The sequence below is a fragment of the Tinamus guttatus genome, unplaced genomic scaffold, assembly GCF_059628265.1.
Source record: "Tinamus guttatus ecotype Peru unplaced genomic scaffold, ASM5962826v1 Tinamus_guttatus_pri_ptg000246l, whole genome shotgun sequence".
In the NCBI taxonomy this organism is placed as follows: domain Eukaryota; kingdom Metazoa; phylum Chordata; class Aves; order Tinamiformes; family Tinamidae; genus Tinamus; species Tinamus guttatus.
Window position 1 is genome coordinate 6,640,552 of NW_028288780.1, and position 17,840 is coordinate 6,658,391.

The window sequence follows — 17,840 nt, forward strand, 5'->3', positions numbered from 1 at the left end:
TTGGACCAGGAGGAGGAGGCGGAGGCGGCGGCGGCGGGCGCGCGGGGGGGACCGAGTGCCGCTAATAACAAGTTAAAGACTAATAACAATAAGCAGAGGCCACCTCGAGGAAGACCGGCGGCCGAGGCTGGGCGGTCGCCGCCGGGCTGGCAGCGCTGGGTATCTCGGAGCGCAGCCCCGGGGCACAGGCTTGCGGCGCCGGTGCTGGCGGATGCTTTTTCGGGGGGTGGGCGGGGTGGGCGCCGCGTGTGCGGGGGGGCAGGGGAGGGAGCTCGCGCAGGGCACTGCCCTCTGATTAGTATTTTTATTATTTTTTTTAAACCGCTATTATTTTCGCCGTGCAAGGAGGACGCTCGGAAACCAGCGGCTTGAGGGCTCCCGAGAGGGACCCGGGGACTATCGGTGCCGTCGCTATTTTTTTTTTCCTCCCCCCTTTCCCTTTGGTTGGTTTGCTTTGATTATTTTTTTCCCCCGTTGTTATTATTATTATTATTATCTCCGCGCCGCGGCGGCAATATGGCTGGTGATGGGTGTCTTGGGGGGCGCTGGCGGCGGGAGGAGCTCTCGGCAGCCCCTGCGCGCCCGGCTCGCTGTTAGCCATGGCAAATGGCAGCGGCCTTAGAATGAGTAACAATATCAACGCCAACAATCTCAACACAGACTCGTCCTCTGCCCCCGTCAATGTGCCCAAGATGGATGCGCTCATCATCCCGGTGACCATGGAGGTGCCCTGCGATAGCCGCGGACAGCGCATGTGGTGGGCTTTCCTCGCCTCGTCCATGGTCACTTTCTTTGGGGGACTGTTTATCATCCTGCTCTGGAGGACCCTCAAGTACCTGTGGACTGTCTGCTGCCACTGTGGGGTCAAAAACAAGGTAACCCTCCTCTTCCCCCCTCCTCCCCTCTCGCTGCCGACCCTTCCCCTCCGCGGTGACAAGAGGCTGCCGCGGTAGCCCCGGAGGCGCTGCCGGTGGCTGCTCTGGTGTCCGGTGGCCTGGCACGGCGCCGGGGGTGGCACGGCCGGAGGGGCAGCGGGGCCGCCAAGTGCCCCCCACGCCGCCGCCGTCACCGTGCTCGCAGCGAGGGCACCAAGTTGTGCCGCCGGGCGCTCCGTGCCACCCCGCGGGGCGCGCGCCGGCCGGGGCTCGCGTCCGCGCGCACCCCTGGCACCGCGCGCCGTGGGCACGGCGGCCTGCGGAGGGGGGCCGTGTTTGCTGAGCTGAGCTGTCAGTGCCCCCGCGACGTGACGAACTTTGGCTAAATTAAAGAAGTAAACTTCTTGATGGAGTAAATCTTTCCAAAGCTAGTTCCGCACCCTTACAATCGCTCTTAGACTTCTCTTTGGTAAATTCAATGTATGTATGTATATGAATGTACTGAATTCATACGTAACATTTTAGACAAAATTCTTCCAAGTGCAAAATCTCTGGGACAACCTCTCTGCCCCCTTTATTTATTTATTTATTTATTTCCATGTTACCCTCTGGAAAGGAGTGTAGTACATGGACTAAGGTAGGCTACTGGTTTGAAAGGCCCCCCTCAAACTGAGCTGAGAGCTTGGTCTGATCCAGACTCTCATTTCTGTTCTGACGAATGGGTTAGAAAGTGTTAAGACTCTGTATTTGTGAAAGTGGATTTTGATAGGCAATTTTAGGACCCCAAAATAGACCAGCAGCTGGAGTTTCTCCCCTTCCCTTTTTGCATTTTTTGGATTACAAATGGAATAATATCTGCTTCAGTTATTCCTGGCGCACAGACACCCACAAAAACACACACACACCTTTTAATATATGGTTGCTAGGTTGCTGGCTTGCTTTGACGTACAGTGAGCTGTCTTCCCCTTCCTCCTATCCCCTCCCCCTAAACACACTTGATATAGCAAAACCCAGCTGAACGAAGGAACTAAGGCTTCCGGGAAACCAGGGAACAAGTTGGAGTGTGAGGAGTTTGGGTACCTTCCTTTCCTTGTGTTTCATTGTATCTGTCACATCAAGACTACCAGCAAAAACCTGTATGTTACATTTGGAAGAGGAACAGTTGTAACAAACTTGGCCTATTGCTGGAAGAAATGGTGGTTTAGAAAATCAGAATAAATAGAAACTTGCAACTCAACTTTTAAGTTTTAGGTAACACACCTGGGAATACTTCTCTAGAGACGTTTTTTTTTTGTTTCATTCAAAACCTAACCTGAACTTTCTCAGAGATGTATTGGCCAGGTACGATGGTAAAGCTCAAAAGACTTTGTGATAATAAAAGTGTTCTGTAAATTACTCTTTCCTTTAATAGTAGTAGGAAATCCTTAAGCAAGATGAGGAATAGCTACGATTTGTTTTCGGTAACTTCTGTGTATATTTAATGTTTTTCTCTGCTCCTTGTAAGACAAATCCAAAGGAAAAAGGAAATCCTACAAGCCATCACCTGCTAATTTGTTAGAGAGAATTTAAATGAGATTTATCCCCTTTTACACAGACTTCTTATTCATGATGGCTTCTTCGATATCTTCAGTCTGATAGTCCATTCATGAGAAAGAGTCAGCAAAGCAGATCATACATCTCTTAAACAGTATAGAAAGGCATACCCCAATTGTATTTAAGACATCTCAGGCAGGCTAAATAACAGGTGTCATCGAGGACTCCCAACACTTCTAGTTTGAATGATCTGACAGAGTAGAGCTATGTCAGATTGTAAGATTTATTTTAAGTAGCTCTGTCCATGAATACGGCTCCTTGGGGCAGGAGAATGGAGAACTCTGCAGGTAGGGGGAGATATGTGTCACTTTTTAGATTCTCTCTATTACAGGTAAGATTTTCAAGCCTTTAGTGAGGAATGACTTCCAAGGCCTGGTATTTTTTCACACTAAAATGGAGAATCAGAGGAAGTTGTCTGGGTGTAACAAGTAAGTGTTTTTTGGAGAACGCTTTTCTAGCATTTCAGGTGTACAGACTAGCTGAAGAAAAAACTGAAAATGCCTTAAGCTTTGCTATAACCGAGCACATGCTTTGTGCTGCATGACAGCTTGGGAAAGATTGCCAAGGGTGCAGGTGAAAAATGTGAATGAGCATTTGTGCTGTCTTCTCTACTGGACCTCCCAGCAAAAGTAAATTTACAAGAAGTGGTTCCTGCTGCTGTGGAATGGAAGAAGTTTTTTGCATTTTTAGGACCCTTTCGTCCTTATTCTCTGGCTCCACAGTTCAGAACAGAGTAATAACAGTTGTGTTCACATGTGTTATTAAAATAAGCTGAAAAAAATTTCCCTGCTATATTCTTAGCATAAGGCTGTGTTTCTCAGGTTAGTTTGGTTTAGTTAGATTGTCAACTTTATCTGTAGCTCTTGTACTTGGTCTGTAACTCTTTTTAGTGGCTGCACAGAAGGATTTAGATTTTTTTTTCTCTCTTTAACTTACCGAGTTTAAGGTTGATTTTTGGATTTTCAAAACCTAATATCAACACTCTGTTTAACACCGTGGAAAGCAATTTCATTACAATATTTTGTTTTTCTCGGAGAGGTGTAATGAAATTCAAAAGAGTATGAAAACTTATGATAACAGAATTATACATAATATGGTCTCTTAAAGTTCCAGATCCAATTTATGTCATTGTATACTAATAGGACATTAATATTAATCAGGGACAAAAAAAGGATTGCTGAAGGGAGATTTTATTCTCCATATTTCCTGTATGAGGTGGTGGTTTTTAAAATGTGCCAGAAAGCAAAATGTAAATCTTGGCCTATGTTATGTTAGTGTTTCATATAATATGAGAGTCATTACAATTGAAGCCCATATTTTTTCTTTATCTAATGTGATATATACTTTAAAGTTTAAATCTTGCAAAATTAACTACAGTCATTTTGTAGAGACTTTAATGTTCGTTCCTCAGTGTTTGCACCTGCATTTTAAGAAATGTTTAGGTTTTGTTGAAGAACTTGTGTTCCCTTTGCTTTTTACCTGCTCAACTCATTTTTAGTCTTGTGTATTAAAAGTAGAAAGTTATATTGAAATTTAATGGGCTGGACTCTGATACCATTAGTGGCTCTTGTTCATTGAAATAACAGATAAAGAAAATGAATATGGCCTGCAAAGTTATATGTAGTAGCTAAACACATATTATAAAATCTGTAGTTCTTTTAGTTATATAGATCTGCTACTCTGTTTTTCCCATGTTCATGAAGACATTATGTGATGTGATACATGTTTTGGCTTTGAATAAGCTTTTAAACAAGGAAAAAGGTGCAGGGGGATGAGAAAGCCCCGGTTTGGGGCACAACAGGCTCCGGAGCCGTGCGGTGCAGGACACGGTGCAACCTCGTGCCCTTTGCAGAGCGCGGTCTGGAGCCTGCGTCCCTGCTGCTTGCTTCCCCGGAGAGCAGATCTCATGATTAACCTCATGCCTTCAAGGGTACCCAGCGGGTTCAAGGCTTTTTATCATTAATGTCACGCTGGAACACTTTCAGTTTGGTGAAGCATTTTTATCCTGCAACACAGGACTCATGTATCCGACGAATGAAACTCTGTTACAATGTTAGGTGGCAACTCTTTACCTAAAATGACTCACCGTCACTTTCACTTCACTTTTGGAAGTTTAATAAATTTTAAAGGGATAGATATGGTCAGTTTCTGCTCATATTCTTGTTTATTTTGAATATATAAGCTGGAATTTTAGGGGAAGTAAAATATTTGCAGAAGTTTCTTTTGAAAACAATTTGCATTCTTCTCAAAAGCCTGGGAAAGTTGGTAAGGGGGGAAAACGGCAGCTTTCCATGGCGGAGAAGCATTTCTGCCAAACTGGCTCTCATATAGCCAGCTCTGCTGGATTTCTGGCAATACCTGGAAATCTTCTCTCCAAATCAAATGAAAGGGACAAACCCCAGACAAGGCCCTGTGTATTCAGAGGAGCGTGAGAATACATTGGAGGGCACGCATGGACATACAGTGCAGGAGATGGCTGCGTGCACGCGTCCGTGCCGCGCTGTCACCTGGACTCTCCAAGATGTGCGGAACAGAAGCACAGCAACAACTGGAAGGCTCGGGAGATTACAAGTGGACTGCAGTGCGTTTCGCTCCGTAGTCACATGCTCAGCCTGGCTCAAGAAACCGAATCGCTGCCGTCTCATGGCTGTATCAGGTGGTCTGCGTGTAATCACTCCGTGAGCCTCCCACCAGACAGGTTGCCAGCTGAGATACGGGCATGTTTGAGAGGTCAAGGACTGAAAAGGTGGTGAGAGAAAAGGCACCCTCTTCAGATGCTCTTTCTACAAGTGCAAAAGGCACGGTTACGATGAGGTGCCTGCTGCTCTTTGCCACACTACTGGTCTTTGGTGAAAAAGAGGACATTCTCAGCTCTCTGAAGCTCGTCATGGATTTCACGTTTGATAGACATGTGATGAAATTGATTATGCATGCAGAGAAGAGAAGGCACGAACAGGGATTTAAGCTTTAAACTGAAAAATATCAATGGAAATGTTATTTCGATGCCGTATCATACTTACTTTTGAGGCTTTGCAGCACATACATTTAAGGAGAAAATCTGGACTCAGAAAGAATTTACAGCTCACACATTTGCAGATCTGTAAGTGCTGGTTGAAAACCATTGGATTTGACAATGTTTTCCAGTTCAGGCCAAGAGAAGAAGTGCCTGGACTAGGGGATAAAAGGCTTTTTAATAACAATGATCCATGTTCTCATTTTTGGTGCTGTGGGACTTACGAATGCAGAAGGAGGGCAGCCTCAGATATAGGAACACTGTGAAAATTTGGAGAACACAATTGCCAAGTATAGTCTCTTTAGAGACAGGATCTAATGATTATAATTAAAAAAGCAGTGATGTTCCAGGTCTGTCCTGTACTACTGCAGGAAAAAGGATTGTGAATTTTAGTCATTGAATGTCCTTCCTAGGACAAATCTTAAAAAGGTACCATATTCTGCCGTCAACAGGCAAACCACAGAACAATTGTCCATGTTCCTCCCAAATGGATTTTCCTAGACCGGCTCTGTTATTCTGTGGAATTTAACTCACTTTAACAAGAGTTTATGTGAATTTCAAGGTTGGCTGGTGATGATTCCTCTGCAAGGTCAGGGTCTAATTCAGCAGCAGTGACGCATTCTGGAGTGTTAAACCGTAGGACAGAAATTCCAGGTAATCTAATGAGACAGAAAGTAATTCTAGAAGGAATTAGGGAATGGGGTATCCTTCCAATTCTCTTAAGCATACCTAAGATAGTGACACTGCATAAAGCTACATATTTTGTGCATATGAAAATTATTAGTCTCCTGGGAGAGGTGTGAGAGGACACAGAGAACACAGTTTGAGTGGAGTCTTTTAAGGGAAAGATTACCGAAACATCATGTGCGGGTGTTAATGGCTAAAAATACATTTTCTCCCCCACATATCGGTTCAGTAACACAAGGAAAGGGGCTACAGTTGAAAGAACTGTCATAAAATGATGCATTTCTGTATGGACATCTAGATACATTCTAGATATGAGTACTTGCTGCCTGACTCTTGGACCCTGTGAGAAGTAAATGCAAAACTCCACTAGAACACAAGACTAGAGTAACAAATTGCAGCTTAGGCTGCATGGTGTTTAAGTGCGAGTACATTTTTATCATTTTAAGGCATATGGATGTAGAAAAGATATTCTTGGGTGACAGGAGAAGGTGGAAATGCAGTAGAGCATTCTGTTAGCACTTTTGCCGATAATACAGCTGGGTGAAAAAATGAAAAAAAAAAAAGATACCTTTTTTTTTTTTTCCCCGAGTCTGTCAGAGATGTGTTGATGAGGAAAGGCCCATTTTGAATCCTGATGATATTAATAGCCTGAGAATAGCTTGGGTTTGGTTCTTTGAAAGGAGCACTTTATTCCCATATATAGTATGCATGGTTCTGCTTAAATGAATGCGCTGTCACTGTAATGTGTTGAGTTCAGTTTGCTTTGAGATGATGTATTCGTATTTGTCAGTGTGAGAGTTACAGAAACTGAGAGCCTTATCCAAAGCCTGTTTAAATAGAGGGAAACAATCTTAAAAACTTCAAAGGTTTTGGATTCAGGCCTAGATGTTCACAGTGTTCTAGATGAATCAGATATTTCTTTTTTTCAAATGGAGCTTATGTTAACATTTTGTTTTTAAAAACTTTTACTGTAGTGACATATAGTTACTTGGCTCGTGGCTGTTGTGTCTGGGATTTCAACATTAGGAACATAATTTAAACACACACACACACACATGTTTCTATTCCAATTAAGATGTGCAATTTCTTCCTGACCTTCTTAGAAATCCAAATTTGGGTGCCTGAACTATTGGTAATTTCCTATCATGGCTTCTATCCTGCAAGCTGATATGCAAGGGCAAATATTGGCTCTTTTATAGAGACAGAGTAAACATGTATTTAATGGAGCTGGCAAAAGTCCCTTGTCGCATAGATCACTTGCAGGATAGAGATGCATTTGCAGCTGCAGGCCCACGTCCTGGAAATCCCTTTCACACGTCCTTTTCTTCACTACCTCATTTAAAAGAGATGCACAAAAGTACCTGGACTGCTAACATATAGCAGCCTAAAAGAAAAAAAAAAAAAAAGAAAGAAAAAGAAAAAGGAAGAAGAGAAAAAAGAACCTCATTACCAGTTCTCTGACCTGGTAGCATAATAAACAATTGTAGCATAATAAACAACTGGGGCAGAATTTGAGTGCCTTGTTTGTCTAACTATTGTGTACAGCTTTACTGTGTTGCATTTTTTTTACATTTTATGTATTGAGGAAAAAAAATTATAATACAGTTTTACTCCCCTTTGTCCAAGCAAATGATGACTCTTTGACATTTTATTTTCTGTTATATTTTATTCATTTTACATTTTTTACATAATGTTTTATCACTTATTTGTTAAACTAAGAAGGTGACTTGCTCCAAACTTGCGATTAAAAATGAGACTAACCTTAGATGTTTGATACTGTGTTCATTTTTCATTTAAGTAAAGAGGATAGGTCTTTTTAAGAAACTGCTTCTAAGTCACAACCTTTATATTACAAAAATAAAGTGAGATATATTGAGACTACGATCCTTTGTTTATGCATCCTAAAATTCCTATCTTTCCTGTTATGAACTAATTCATCTTAGCTGTGATTATGTACTGGTGTTCTACCGGACATAAATTGTTTGAAACTGATTACCAGCTTCTTTTACCACTCTTTTAAAAGTGAGTTTGCTAATCAATAGGTAGATGTTGCATGACTTTTTATGTTTTCTACATTACAAAGTTGTAAATGCTGTTTCAAAAATAAAGAAGATGAAGTGTGTTTGGGTTTTAAGGAGAGATGGAAAAAAGTCTCTCCTCTTTTTTTTTTTTTCTTCCTTTTCCTTCTGATCCCTCAACAAAAAACAGTCTAGCCAGGAGAAAATACTGCTGGGTCTGGCCTTTAAATTATATGTGTAGCAAACATATTTTCCTTTTATAGGTTTTCAACATTTCCCTTTGTGAGATTTTTTCCCCTTATGGGAATTTTTTTGAATGCTTTTTATACAATTCTGATAAATTGATTTTATTATTTGGGAAGATTTTAACATTTTTTTGTGTGTGTGTGTTCATCATCTTCTATTCCCGATACATTTATATCTGAAATCTCCAGATGCCATCAGCAGCAGTGCTCTTAGTTACAAACAGATCATTTTCACATCACTTAAGGCTCTCAGCAGTGTTGTAGCCCTATTTCCTTGGCTTCTCTATCGTAGTCTTATTTTCCTGCTCTTGAAGGATAAGGTTGTGGTCACCATTTGTTCTAGGGTGCTTTTTGAGAGAGATGTTGGATTACGCACTTGACGAGTGGAGTGTTCCATTGAGAGAGGGTCTGGGATTTTTTTCTTTTTACTTTTTTTTTTCTTTTCTTTTTTTTTTTTTTCTATTTAGGGCTGCACAAACTTTTGGTTGGCTAAGTGCTACCTTTCCTCCTCGGACTCCTCCTTATCTGTATAAATAGTGGCGTTGTCTTTCCAGGAGTACTAGGAGCAGGATTCACATTGCGTTATTTCTTTTTCCTGCCCCAAATCACTCAACACTTCATGGTCTTAATGTTTGCAACAACTGTCTTAATTGCTTTACTGGAGTGTGTCCCTGGGATGGAATAAAGTTACATTTGCTAATATTGTAAAATGCTGTCCAAAGTGTGGAGGTTTGACTTTGCCTGAATGATTTAGGTTATTCAATTTTTATTTTAACTTTGTCTTCACTTAAATGATATCTAATATGGGAAATCCTTGGTATGTTTGAGCTGCCAGCTGAATTATAAAATTTAATTTTAGGAGCAGAATAAAAAAACATTTGATTCTTATGATTTCTGATTGAGGACATGTGTGTTTTGTTACTAAGAACACTTTAAGAATATTCACCTTACGCACCAGTCATTTGGAGTAATATGTGAAAATTGTCAAGCACTTGTATAAAGCAACTGCTTAGACACCAGAATTGATTTTTAAGATCCGAATATGCAGATTGCTTTTTCAGAGGTAATAATTTAATATGGCTTATGAAAGAGGTTTTGCTAAGCTGTCCTTGAAAACTTATTTCCATATGTAGATTTTTGTCAAAGGATATAACAACTAAAGCTGAGGTATCATTTTCTTTTAATGCTGACTATACACAGCATATTCTGGACTGGAACTTGAATAAGGTCTACCTCATTTGCTTGGCTTCTCTTTCTGTATATAAAGAGGAGAGGGTACTGCAGTGTTTGTGCATTAACATCTTTTGCATTATCATCTGTTACTCTAGGTTTAATTTTCTTTTAACAAAGCAATTAATACACAACTTCTATTTCTTTAATAATAAAAAAGCGAGAACCAAATTTTTGATCTTCCCATATTGCAATTGTGGGGAATATTCAGAACAGGTTATTATTTCTATGGCTACTGTTTTTCTCATAAAACTATACATGAACTTGTTTCTTTATTGACTGTCATGTTTAGGCTTATGTTTTTAAGGTGCCTGCAAAAATACTGATGGTTCTAGGTGAATAGATCTTAATCTTACTCTTGTGTCAGTAGTGTACAAAAGTAAAATGTATCCTCAGAATAGTTACATGAAGCATTCAGTAACTCTTTTCGTATTAGGGACTGGTAGAATGACACAGTGGGTAATCCTGGTTTGTAGAGGTGGAAATGACTCAAAAGTCTAGAGTGCATACATACATACATACATATATATAAAACCCCTTGAGCTACGGAATTGCTGAAATCCTTCCTTGAGGCTGAGCTGGGGCGGAGGTGAGCCTTGTTACCAGGTGCCTCAGATTACGCTGCGAGCTGCTTTAGGGGCTGCTGGGGACCTTAACGGGATTGGTGGGTGCTGCCTACGTGCTCTGAGGCTGCCCGGCAGCGCGAGCTCGGCTCAGACGGTGCCTCGTGGCGTCCTTACGTCTGTCCTGGTGTCCCAGCTGTGTGTGGGGGTTGCCTTGGCTTTATTTATGACTCAGTATGAAGTGAAAGCGAGGTAGACTGCATGTGAACCATCATGATGTTTCTGGAGCTAAGTCACAGCACTTAAGCAAATTGAGTCCACCAAAGCAAGTTAAGTGTTTTGTGGCTAACATATTTTGATTGTCTCCCAAGAATGGATTTATCATCCTGAGGTCACAGTTTGACAGCATTAAAAAGATTAAACCTCAGTGTTTAGGAGAATACTCTCTACAAGGTATCAGAGCTATGTTTAAGACAAGTTGACTGCCAAGTCTTAAAATCGTCTTTAGTATTGATCTTAATTTAAGATGTTAAATTTGATAGAATTTAGATTAAGATCTTAACTGATTTTATATTGTCACTAGCATTTGGAGGTTCTTTTACTGAGAAGAAGAGTTTCTTGAAATTGATAAGATTTGAATATTGAAAAGTTTTAAGATTGGGGTGCCTTAGCATGGTAGGCACTAAATCAATTGTGTCCTTTGGTGGATATGTTTTTATTTTTGTTTTTCACTTTTAGCATCTTAGGGGGATAAGGAAGGCACGTCTCAAGGCAAACTCTGCCTTGTTCGGGGTGGCTAAATTGATTGCCTTCAGGTGCAAGTTGCTGGGACAGGCTGCTTCCAGAGCTCACCTGGTAGCAATCCAAGTGCTAACTGGTGTTTCAGCAGCTGAGCTAGGCTGGAGTGAGTTGTGAGGGTATAAATCCTGAAGCCCAGGGAGCATCTAGTTCTTGCACCTTCCTGGAGAGGGAGTTTTGCTCTTTCAAAACACTGAGGTGGCTTCTGACTGTGTTTTGAGGGGTAGGTCACAACTGAAGCTGTTGTTATTGTAATTGTTTTTAACTGTACAGAATATGTGCAAATTGCTATGTTGTCTTCCAGAAAGCCTTTTATTTTATTATGCTGCGCTAGTCTGTTTTTGTAATTCATCTTGCGTTTTCCCTGTGTCTTGTTTGCTCTGGCCCTGGCAGTTGGCATCAGGCTGGCTGGCTACCTTGAGCTAGCTGGCTGGCAAAGGTGGTGGGAAGACCTGCGCCTTTGGATCACACCTTGCTGTCTTGAAATGTGATGGGTGTTAGACTGTGACAGAATTACCATTAATTTCACTATAGCTTTTCCAAAATGACTTTTTTTTTTTTTTTTTTTTTTTTCGACCATCTCAGAGAACATGTGAAGACTGTATGGATAAAGATATTATATGCTCTAGTTGAGAAGAAGTTGCTTGGGACAGGCTGTTTGGTACAATTTTTGCTTATTTGATCTAGAAAAGAAAGAGCTAAGGTCTCGGCTAGCAGGTAGTGGAATTTAGTGTACAAACTTTTTTGCAAAGTCAATAGGGAACTGCTTTCCTCCTCCTTCACTCAGTGCACTTTCTATTATCCTTGCAGTCTTGAACTCTAGAGTTTTTATATTTGAGAGGTTTTACAGAAATGGAGGGGAAGGTAATGTTAACCTTAATCAAAAACATAAGTTTTAAAAGAGTTTCCTGGAGTATAAACAGAGTTATGAAGCTAGTGTCTCATCCTGCAGTATTTATATTCCATCAGCTCAGTAAAAAAAATGTATGTGGATAAGAAATAAAGACCTGATTTAAAATGTGTCCCCCCCACCCCTTATAATTTCCTTATTGAATTGTCTTTCTCTTGGAACAAATCATGTTGGTCATAAATAATGTGATGGACTCAAGGAGGACGCGCAGCAAGAAGGGAATGCGTGTTGGACAGTCAGCATGGTGAGGGATATTCACTCTATCTGTGTATAGATGTTTTGATGTTTGTTCATATTCCATTGCCATAATCAAAATTTTGAGTACTCATGTTCATACTGGCTTTAAAGAATAATGTTACTTTTAGAATCTAGGAAGGTTCCCAGTTAAATATATGCTTGTTGATTGTACTATTTTAAGCATCTTTGAACAGCACGTGCTCTCTCCAGATATTTGCGAATGTTGTCCCCTCTGCTTAAAAGGAAAATCTCTGAGCTTAAAGGTTCTTTTTCTGTAACCAAGAAAGGAAAGAACCTCGGGTCCTTGTCAGGACTTGATTTCTTTGAAAACCTAGGAGATGGAGGTAAATTAATTATATCTAAAATGGACCCATCTGGTAGTGCTAGCAATGAGGAGGGCAGAGCAGGTGAAAATCTGTGCTATAATCAACATATATTGCTGTATATAACTTGTAATTTGTGACACAGCACAATCAGAACACTGATATTCATGTCAAGTGTTTTTTTTTTTTTTTTGTTAAAATGATCCTTTTTATGTCAAAGCATTCATGTATCATGTAATATTTGACTTGGAAGATTCATTTCTGTTGTGTTGCTAGCAACCTAATAATTGTTCTCATTACTAACAAGAGATATTTAATCCATCCTCTGTGTGTGTGTATATATATATTCTCTGTATGGATTTGATTGAAAATAAATGGGTTGAAATCATTAAATCCAAAAATGAAACAAGGTCACTATTTCAGAACAATAGTGTAACTATTTAAAATTTGGAAAGCTGTCAAAAAATAGCTGCCAACTCAGTTTTGTCTCTAGATTTATCTTTCTGGAAAAAATGCGAAATCTCTGCAGATTTTTTTTTTGTTTGGCTTTCTTAAAACTCTTTGCAATTCTTGTCATTCAATGATTGCATCACAGGCAATAGGACTGCAGAAGTAACTGTAAAAATAATTTAAGTTACCTGAATCTTTTGAAGGTATGTAAAAGGTAACCTGTGTAAATACTAGGAAGAAGTGTATTATATTAGGGAAAAAATGGTAATGAAGAGATTAAGGAAGATAACTTTTTGCCACACACTGTGTCTATTTTGACAAGGTTCTTTAACATTCATTCTCCTTTTTTATGGCACAAGTTAGATAGGCAATAACATAGAAATCATATGTTGTGCAGGGTACAGTTGACAAAGGTCTTCTAATGCATGGGTCTCTGGGAACTATGTTTCATGAGGGCAGAAAGTGCCTGGATGTTTTGTAACTTAGACAAATAGCAGGAATCATGGGGCTTTTGGTGAATTTAGGAGCTCAGTAATTGCATCTTTCTTTGTTTAAAAAAATAAAATAAAATTACCCTCCTTTAAGCCCATTCTCAGGGTGTGTGTATGAAAACACCTAAGTTTAGTGTAATCATTCATATAAGAATTAGTCTATGTGTTGTATCAAGATAATGATATTTTAAGCTTATTTTCATTGCTGCAGTAAGGCACAGAAAGTATGAAAGAGTAGGCAGTTTGGTACATTTCTTGGCCTATGGAGGTGTGAATTTTATATGATCCCTCAGAAATAAATTAATTAGATGACAAGAAGGATTTAGCAGTTAAATGACTGTAAAAGCTGTGGTCTGCCATTTAATTTGTTGTTTTCATTTTGAGTAATTTTTCTGCTTCTCTGTTATCATCAACTTGTTATGAATTTTATGTGGTGTATTTGTTGAAATAGCTATTATAGTGTAGGTGCATGAGTATGTTGTAACTGGCATACTTGGTGATGGTCTCTTGGGAAGTTTAACACAACTTTCGAGACTGTGATGAAAGAAAGAAGTGGAGAGATGAGAGCAACAAACACCACAGCAGTAGCTGACTGCAAGAGTGAACAGAGAACATTAATGAACAGAGAATATTTATTTTTTATTCAGAACAAAGACAGAACCAAGTACTGATAACAATAAATTACAGTGTTTGTCATGCCATGTTTGGAAATTGTTTTTTTTTACCCAGAAGTGAACATTGTGACCACAGAGGCCTATTGCTATAGAAAGTGTGCTTTCTAATTCCTAGTTAGCATCAGTATTTTTTCAGGAGTGATTATCAGGAGTCAGCTGGATGCTCTTTATGTATGTTTACATGAGGTTGATATGCTAGCCTGTGCTGCTTTGTAGGGTCAGGTCCACGATGTGGAATGTGTATGCCAGAGTAATGCTTGTGGTGTTCCTCTTATGATGTTCCTCAAAAGCATTGCTACTCCGTTATGGTGGTCTCTGTAAATTGTAAGGATTCTCCATTTCTGTGGAACTTAATCAAGAATTTCTTTTTTAGATATTAAAACTTATTTATATAACTCAAAAGATGGCTTAGTGACCAGATAATGGTGAAAACAGAAGTTTTGTAGTACTTTCTTTTCCTGACTAGGTAAAAAGATTTGAGGCTAATCATATTTCCATAGTAATTTTACACACAGTTGAGGTAGTGTTTTTTTTTTTTTTTTTTTAAAAAAAAGTTAATGCTTCCTCTCAATCTAGTTACAGGCACTAACTGATAAATAACTGATAGAAACTATCACCAAATAAGTTTTGGTCTTTTCACATAAAAGGACAATTCAATTAAGTTCTTGACTGCCCCATGTCTGTAGTTGGTTGAAGGAAAAATAATGATAGGTAATAGAAGGCTGTGATAACTATTGATTAAAAATTTCTGATCATATTTTATCAGTGTGTATTGTGTTAGTTTTCTGCCAGGTAACCTTTCCACAGTTGTCAGAGAGTGCTTGGGTTATCTTTTAACTTAAGACTTGTGTGACTGGATGGCATCCACTTAAAAAGGGTGGGGAGGGGAGAGCATTTATTACTTGCTATCACACTGTGAATGTGCTCAATATGTGCGTCTGTCTCAGACACTAAAATTTTGTATCTCAACTGTTATGGTCTTTAAAAGCCCTAATTTACTAGAAAGGCTTATAAAGTCTCTCTGGTAACTGTGTCTTGGAGAAAGAGTGAAATGCTACTTGGGCATCACCAGAACCTATTAAGTTCAGACTGACACCAATTTCATGACTTGTTGGAAGTTTTCTAAAGGCCATCTTCCACAAGTCCTCTATTAAATTTACATTGTCTGCTACTCTGACTTTTTGCTTTGGGATTTAGAAAGGAGGGTTGCGGGGGAAACCCTACAGGAAATGTATGATGCAGTCAATCTTTCTTGCAAGAAGCTTGGCGGCTTTTTTGTCTGCAGATTTTTCTATCTAGAATAAAATTTTGCAAAAATATTCACCTGCCTAGTCAAATGCCACTGAAAAACTTCATGTTCAGTAGTTTTACCTAGAGTCATTTATTCTTAAAAAACTGGAGGTTTTTATCCAGAGTTTAGTGCAGTTGTAGTTGGGATCTGTGTGCAGCGTTTATACAAATGTGATTGGTAAATGTACAACCAGGGGAAAAAGCTCAGAGGAGAAGAGTGGTTCCAATAGTGATACATGCTTTTTTGTTTGCTCTTCTATGTTAGAGGGCTGTGATACAGTGCACTAAAAGATACTTTTTGACAAGGTGTACTGTACTGCTTTTGTTCACCACTTTCTAGCAGCTTTATTTTTCTACATTAATGGCTAAACAGTTCTATTTTTGTCTGATCCATTCTACATAAAAATACTTATGTCATCACAGACTTCATCCCCACTGCTTGTGAACCAAGCATCAAATAGGTTACCCTTTCTTTTCTTCTCTTCACCCTCTTCCACTGCCATGTTCTTGCAAAGAAGGGCTGTTCTGTGTCTTAATATAAATATCTTGTTCCAGTGCATCTTCTCCAGAATGTTTTGAGCTCCCACAGGAGTAGGAGCTGGCTCTTTCTCAGAGTGATCAGGTGCTCCTTAGTGCCAGTGCAGAGTTGTGCACAAGTGCCCTGGGATTGGTCTAAAGTTGTCCTGCCCTCCAGTTAATGCATGCGTCATGTGTGGATGGGAGTCAAGAAACTTGCCCTGTGCTGCTGCAGTGTGTAGTTAGAGATCCACCTTGTCTATGGTGCGTTCCTTGGCAGCCCAAATACTGCTTTGCTGAAAAAGTTACAGGGACCTCCTTCACCCACCTTTCCCTCTTCAAACATTACTTTGTCCAGTCTGTAATTAATTCAGTGGCACCTTTGTATGAACTCATTTTTTACCTGTAATCATTTCCCAGCAGTTCTCAGGTTCATGTTCACCTCTGGACAGGTTTTCAGTAGTGGGGACTTGTGGCAGTGCTCAGTGTTGGGATGCCTATAACAACCTGTGCAGTCTGAAACTGGGAGTGATTTTCATCCTTTGGGTTGTTATGGAGCTCTGTGAAATGTGGCAGAGCTCATTTTCCATGATAACCTTTCTGTTAAAAGTGTTTAAATGGGTAATTAGTGCTTTGCAGATCCTTTGTGGGAAGCAGAGGTGGCAGAGGATAAGGTATCTTCCTCATTAGTGAAGATAAATAGCATCCTCTGAGTTAGTGTCCCATTCCTTTTTCCTCTTTAATGCATATAGCAAGCATGTCTAGTCAAATCAAACTTCTGTAATTTTGATAAGACTGAAACACTCATTCCTTGTTTGGAGAACTCCTGGTTCTTACTGAAATCGGTGACAGCCGAGGTTCTTAAATCAGTATGGAAATCATAGTTGTGTAATTTATTATTGTTATTGGTAGAAACAGGCCGGTGCCGAAGCCTGAAACCCAAATATTGGGATTCAGGACCCAGTCCAAGAATTCAGTGTCAACTCAGCAGATCCTTGGCCAGAACTGGCAACATTCCAGCATGAGTACTCCAGGTCCAAAGCCATTCACTGTGGTCTCAGTGAGCCGCTGGTAACAGCTTTGTAAGGAGGTTAAGGAGTCTAAAAACAGAAGAATGACAGGGATTCTGTAATACCCGAAGTACAGCATTTCTAGAGATCAAACCATCTTTTTAAAATTAAGAGAATCTCAGGTCAACTAAAATGTGCAACCAAAATGCATAAATAAAGAAAAAAAAATCAAAAGCAGAAGTACTAAATATGCCTTGCAGTAATTTCTGGTACTACAGAATATGAATGACCCTGTAAGTCAGTATTTGATTTTTTAGCATCCTAAGGAATCCAGAAGGTAATTGAGGATTATTGGATATTGGAATCTCTTTATTTGAAATTTCATATTTGTTATTGAGCTGTGATTACTTCCCTGTTTCATATATCTTCCTTTAAAGTGTTTTTTTAATTAAAACAACAAAAATGTGGGTGTGAAGAATATCAGAGTGTAGCAGTGGTGGAAGAACACATGAAAGCATTATACAGAAAGAAGAAGAACAAGGAATATTATGTTAAACTTGAATTTAGTTTGAGGTATCAAAAGGTAATCACCTGAAATAAAATTTGTCAAGAATCTCAAGTTTAAAGTTACCTCAAATATGAGTTCACAAGGGCTTGTTAGGTCCACATAGACACAGGAAATCAGAAAAGCTCAATTTTAGAGAATAGAGGTAAGAAATTTCTGAGCATGTAAGAGTCAAAGCTTTGTAGTGTTTGTTCTTCCTTCCCTGTTTCTGTGTTTTATGCCTGATCTTCTCTGCAGCTTCTCGGCCCGTTCCGTTTCCGTGAGACTTTCTTGTCTACCATATCCAAGGAAGATGACATTAATTTGGTTTTCCTGTGTCTGAATTGCTCTTCTAAATGTTTGTATAATGCAA

The 17,840-nt window shown here is 39.6% G+C and overlaps 1 protein-coding gene across 17 annotated transcripts in view; it reads left to right on the top strand.

The window, feature by feature from the left end:
• The first annotated feature begins 282 nt into the window (after nucleotides 1-282).
• Nucleotides 283-17,840, top strand: part of KCNMA1 (potassium calcium-activated channel subfamily M alpha 1) — a 432,171-nt gene continuing 414,613 nt past the window's right edge. For all 17 annotated transcript variants that reach the window (XM_088526419.1, XM_088526403.1, XM_088526411.1 and 14 more), the window contains exon 1: nucleotides 283-875. In XM_088526419.1, the coding sequence (XP_088382545.1) occupies nucleotides 600-875 (276 nt within the window). In that variant the 5' untranslated portion in view covers nucleotides 283-599. The remainder of the gene's footprint in view (nucleotides 876-17,840) is intronic.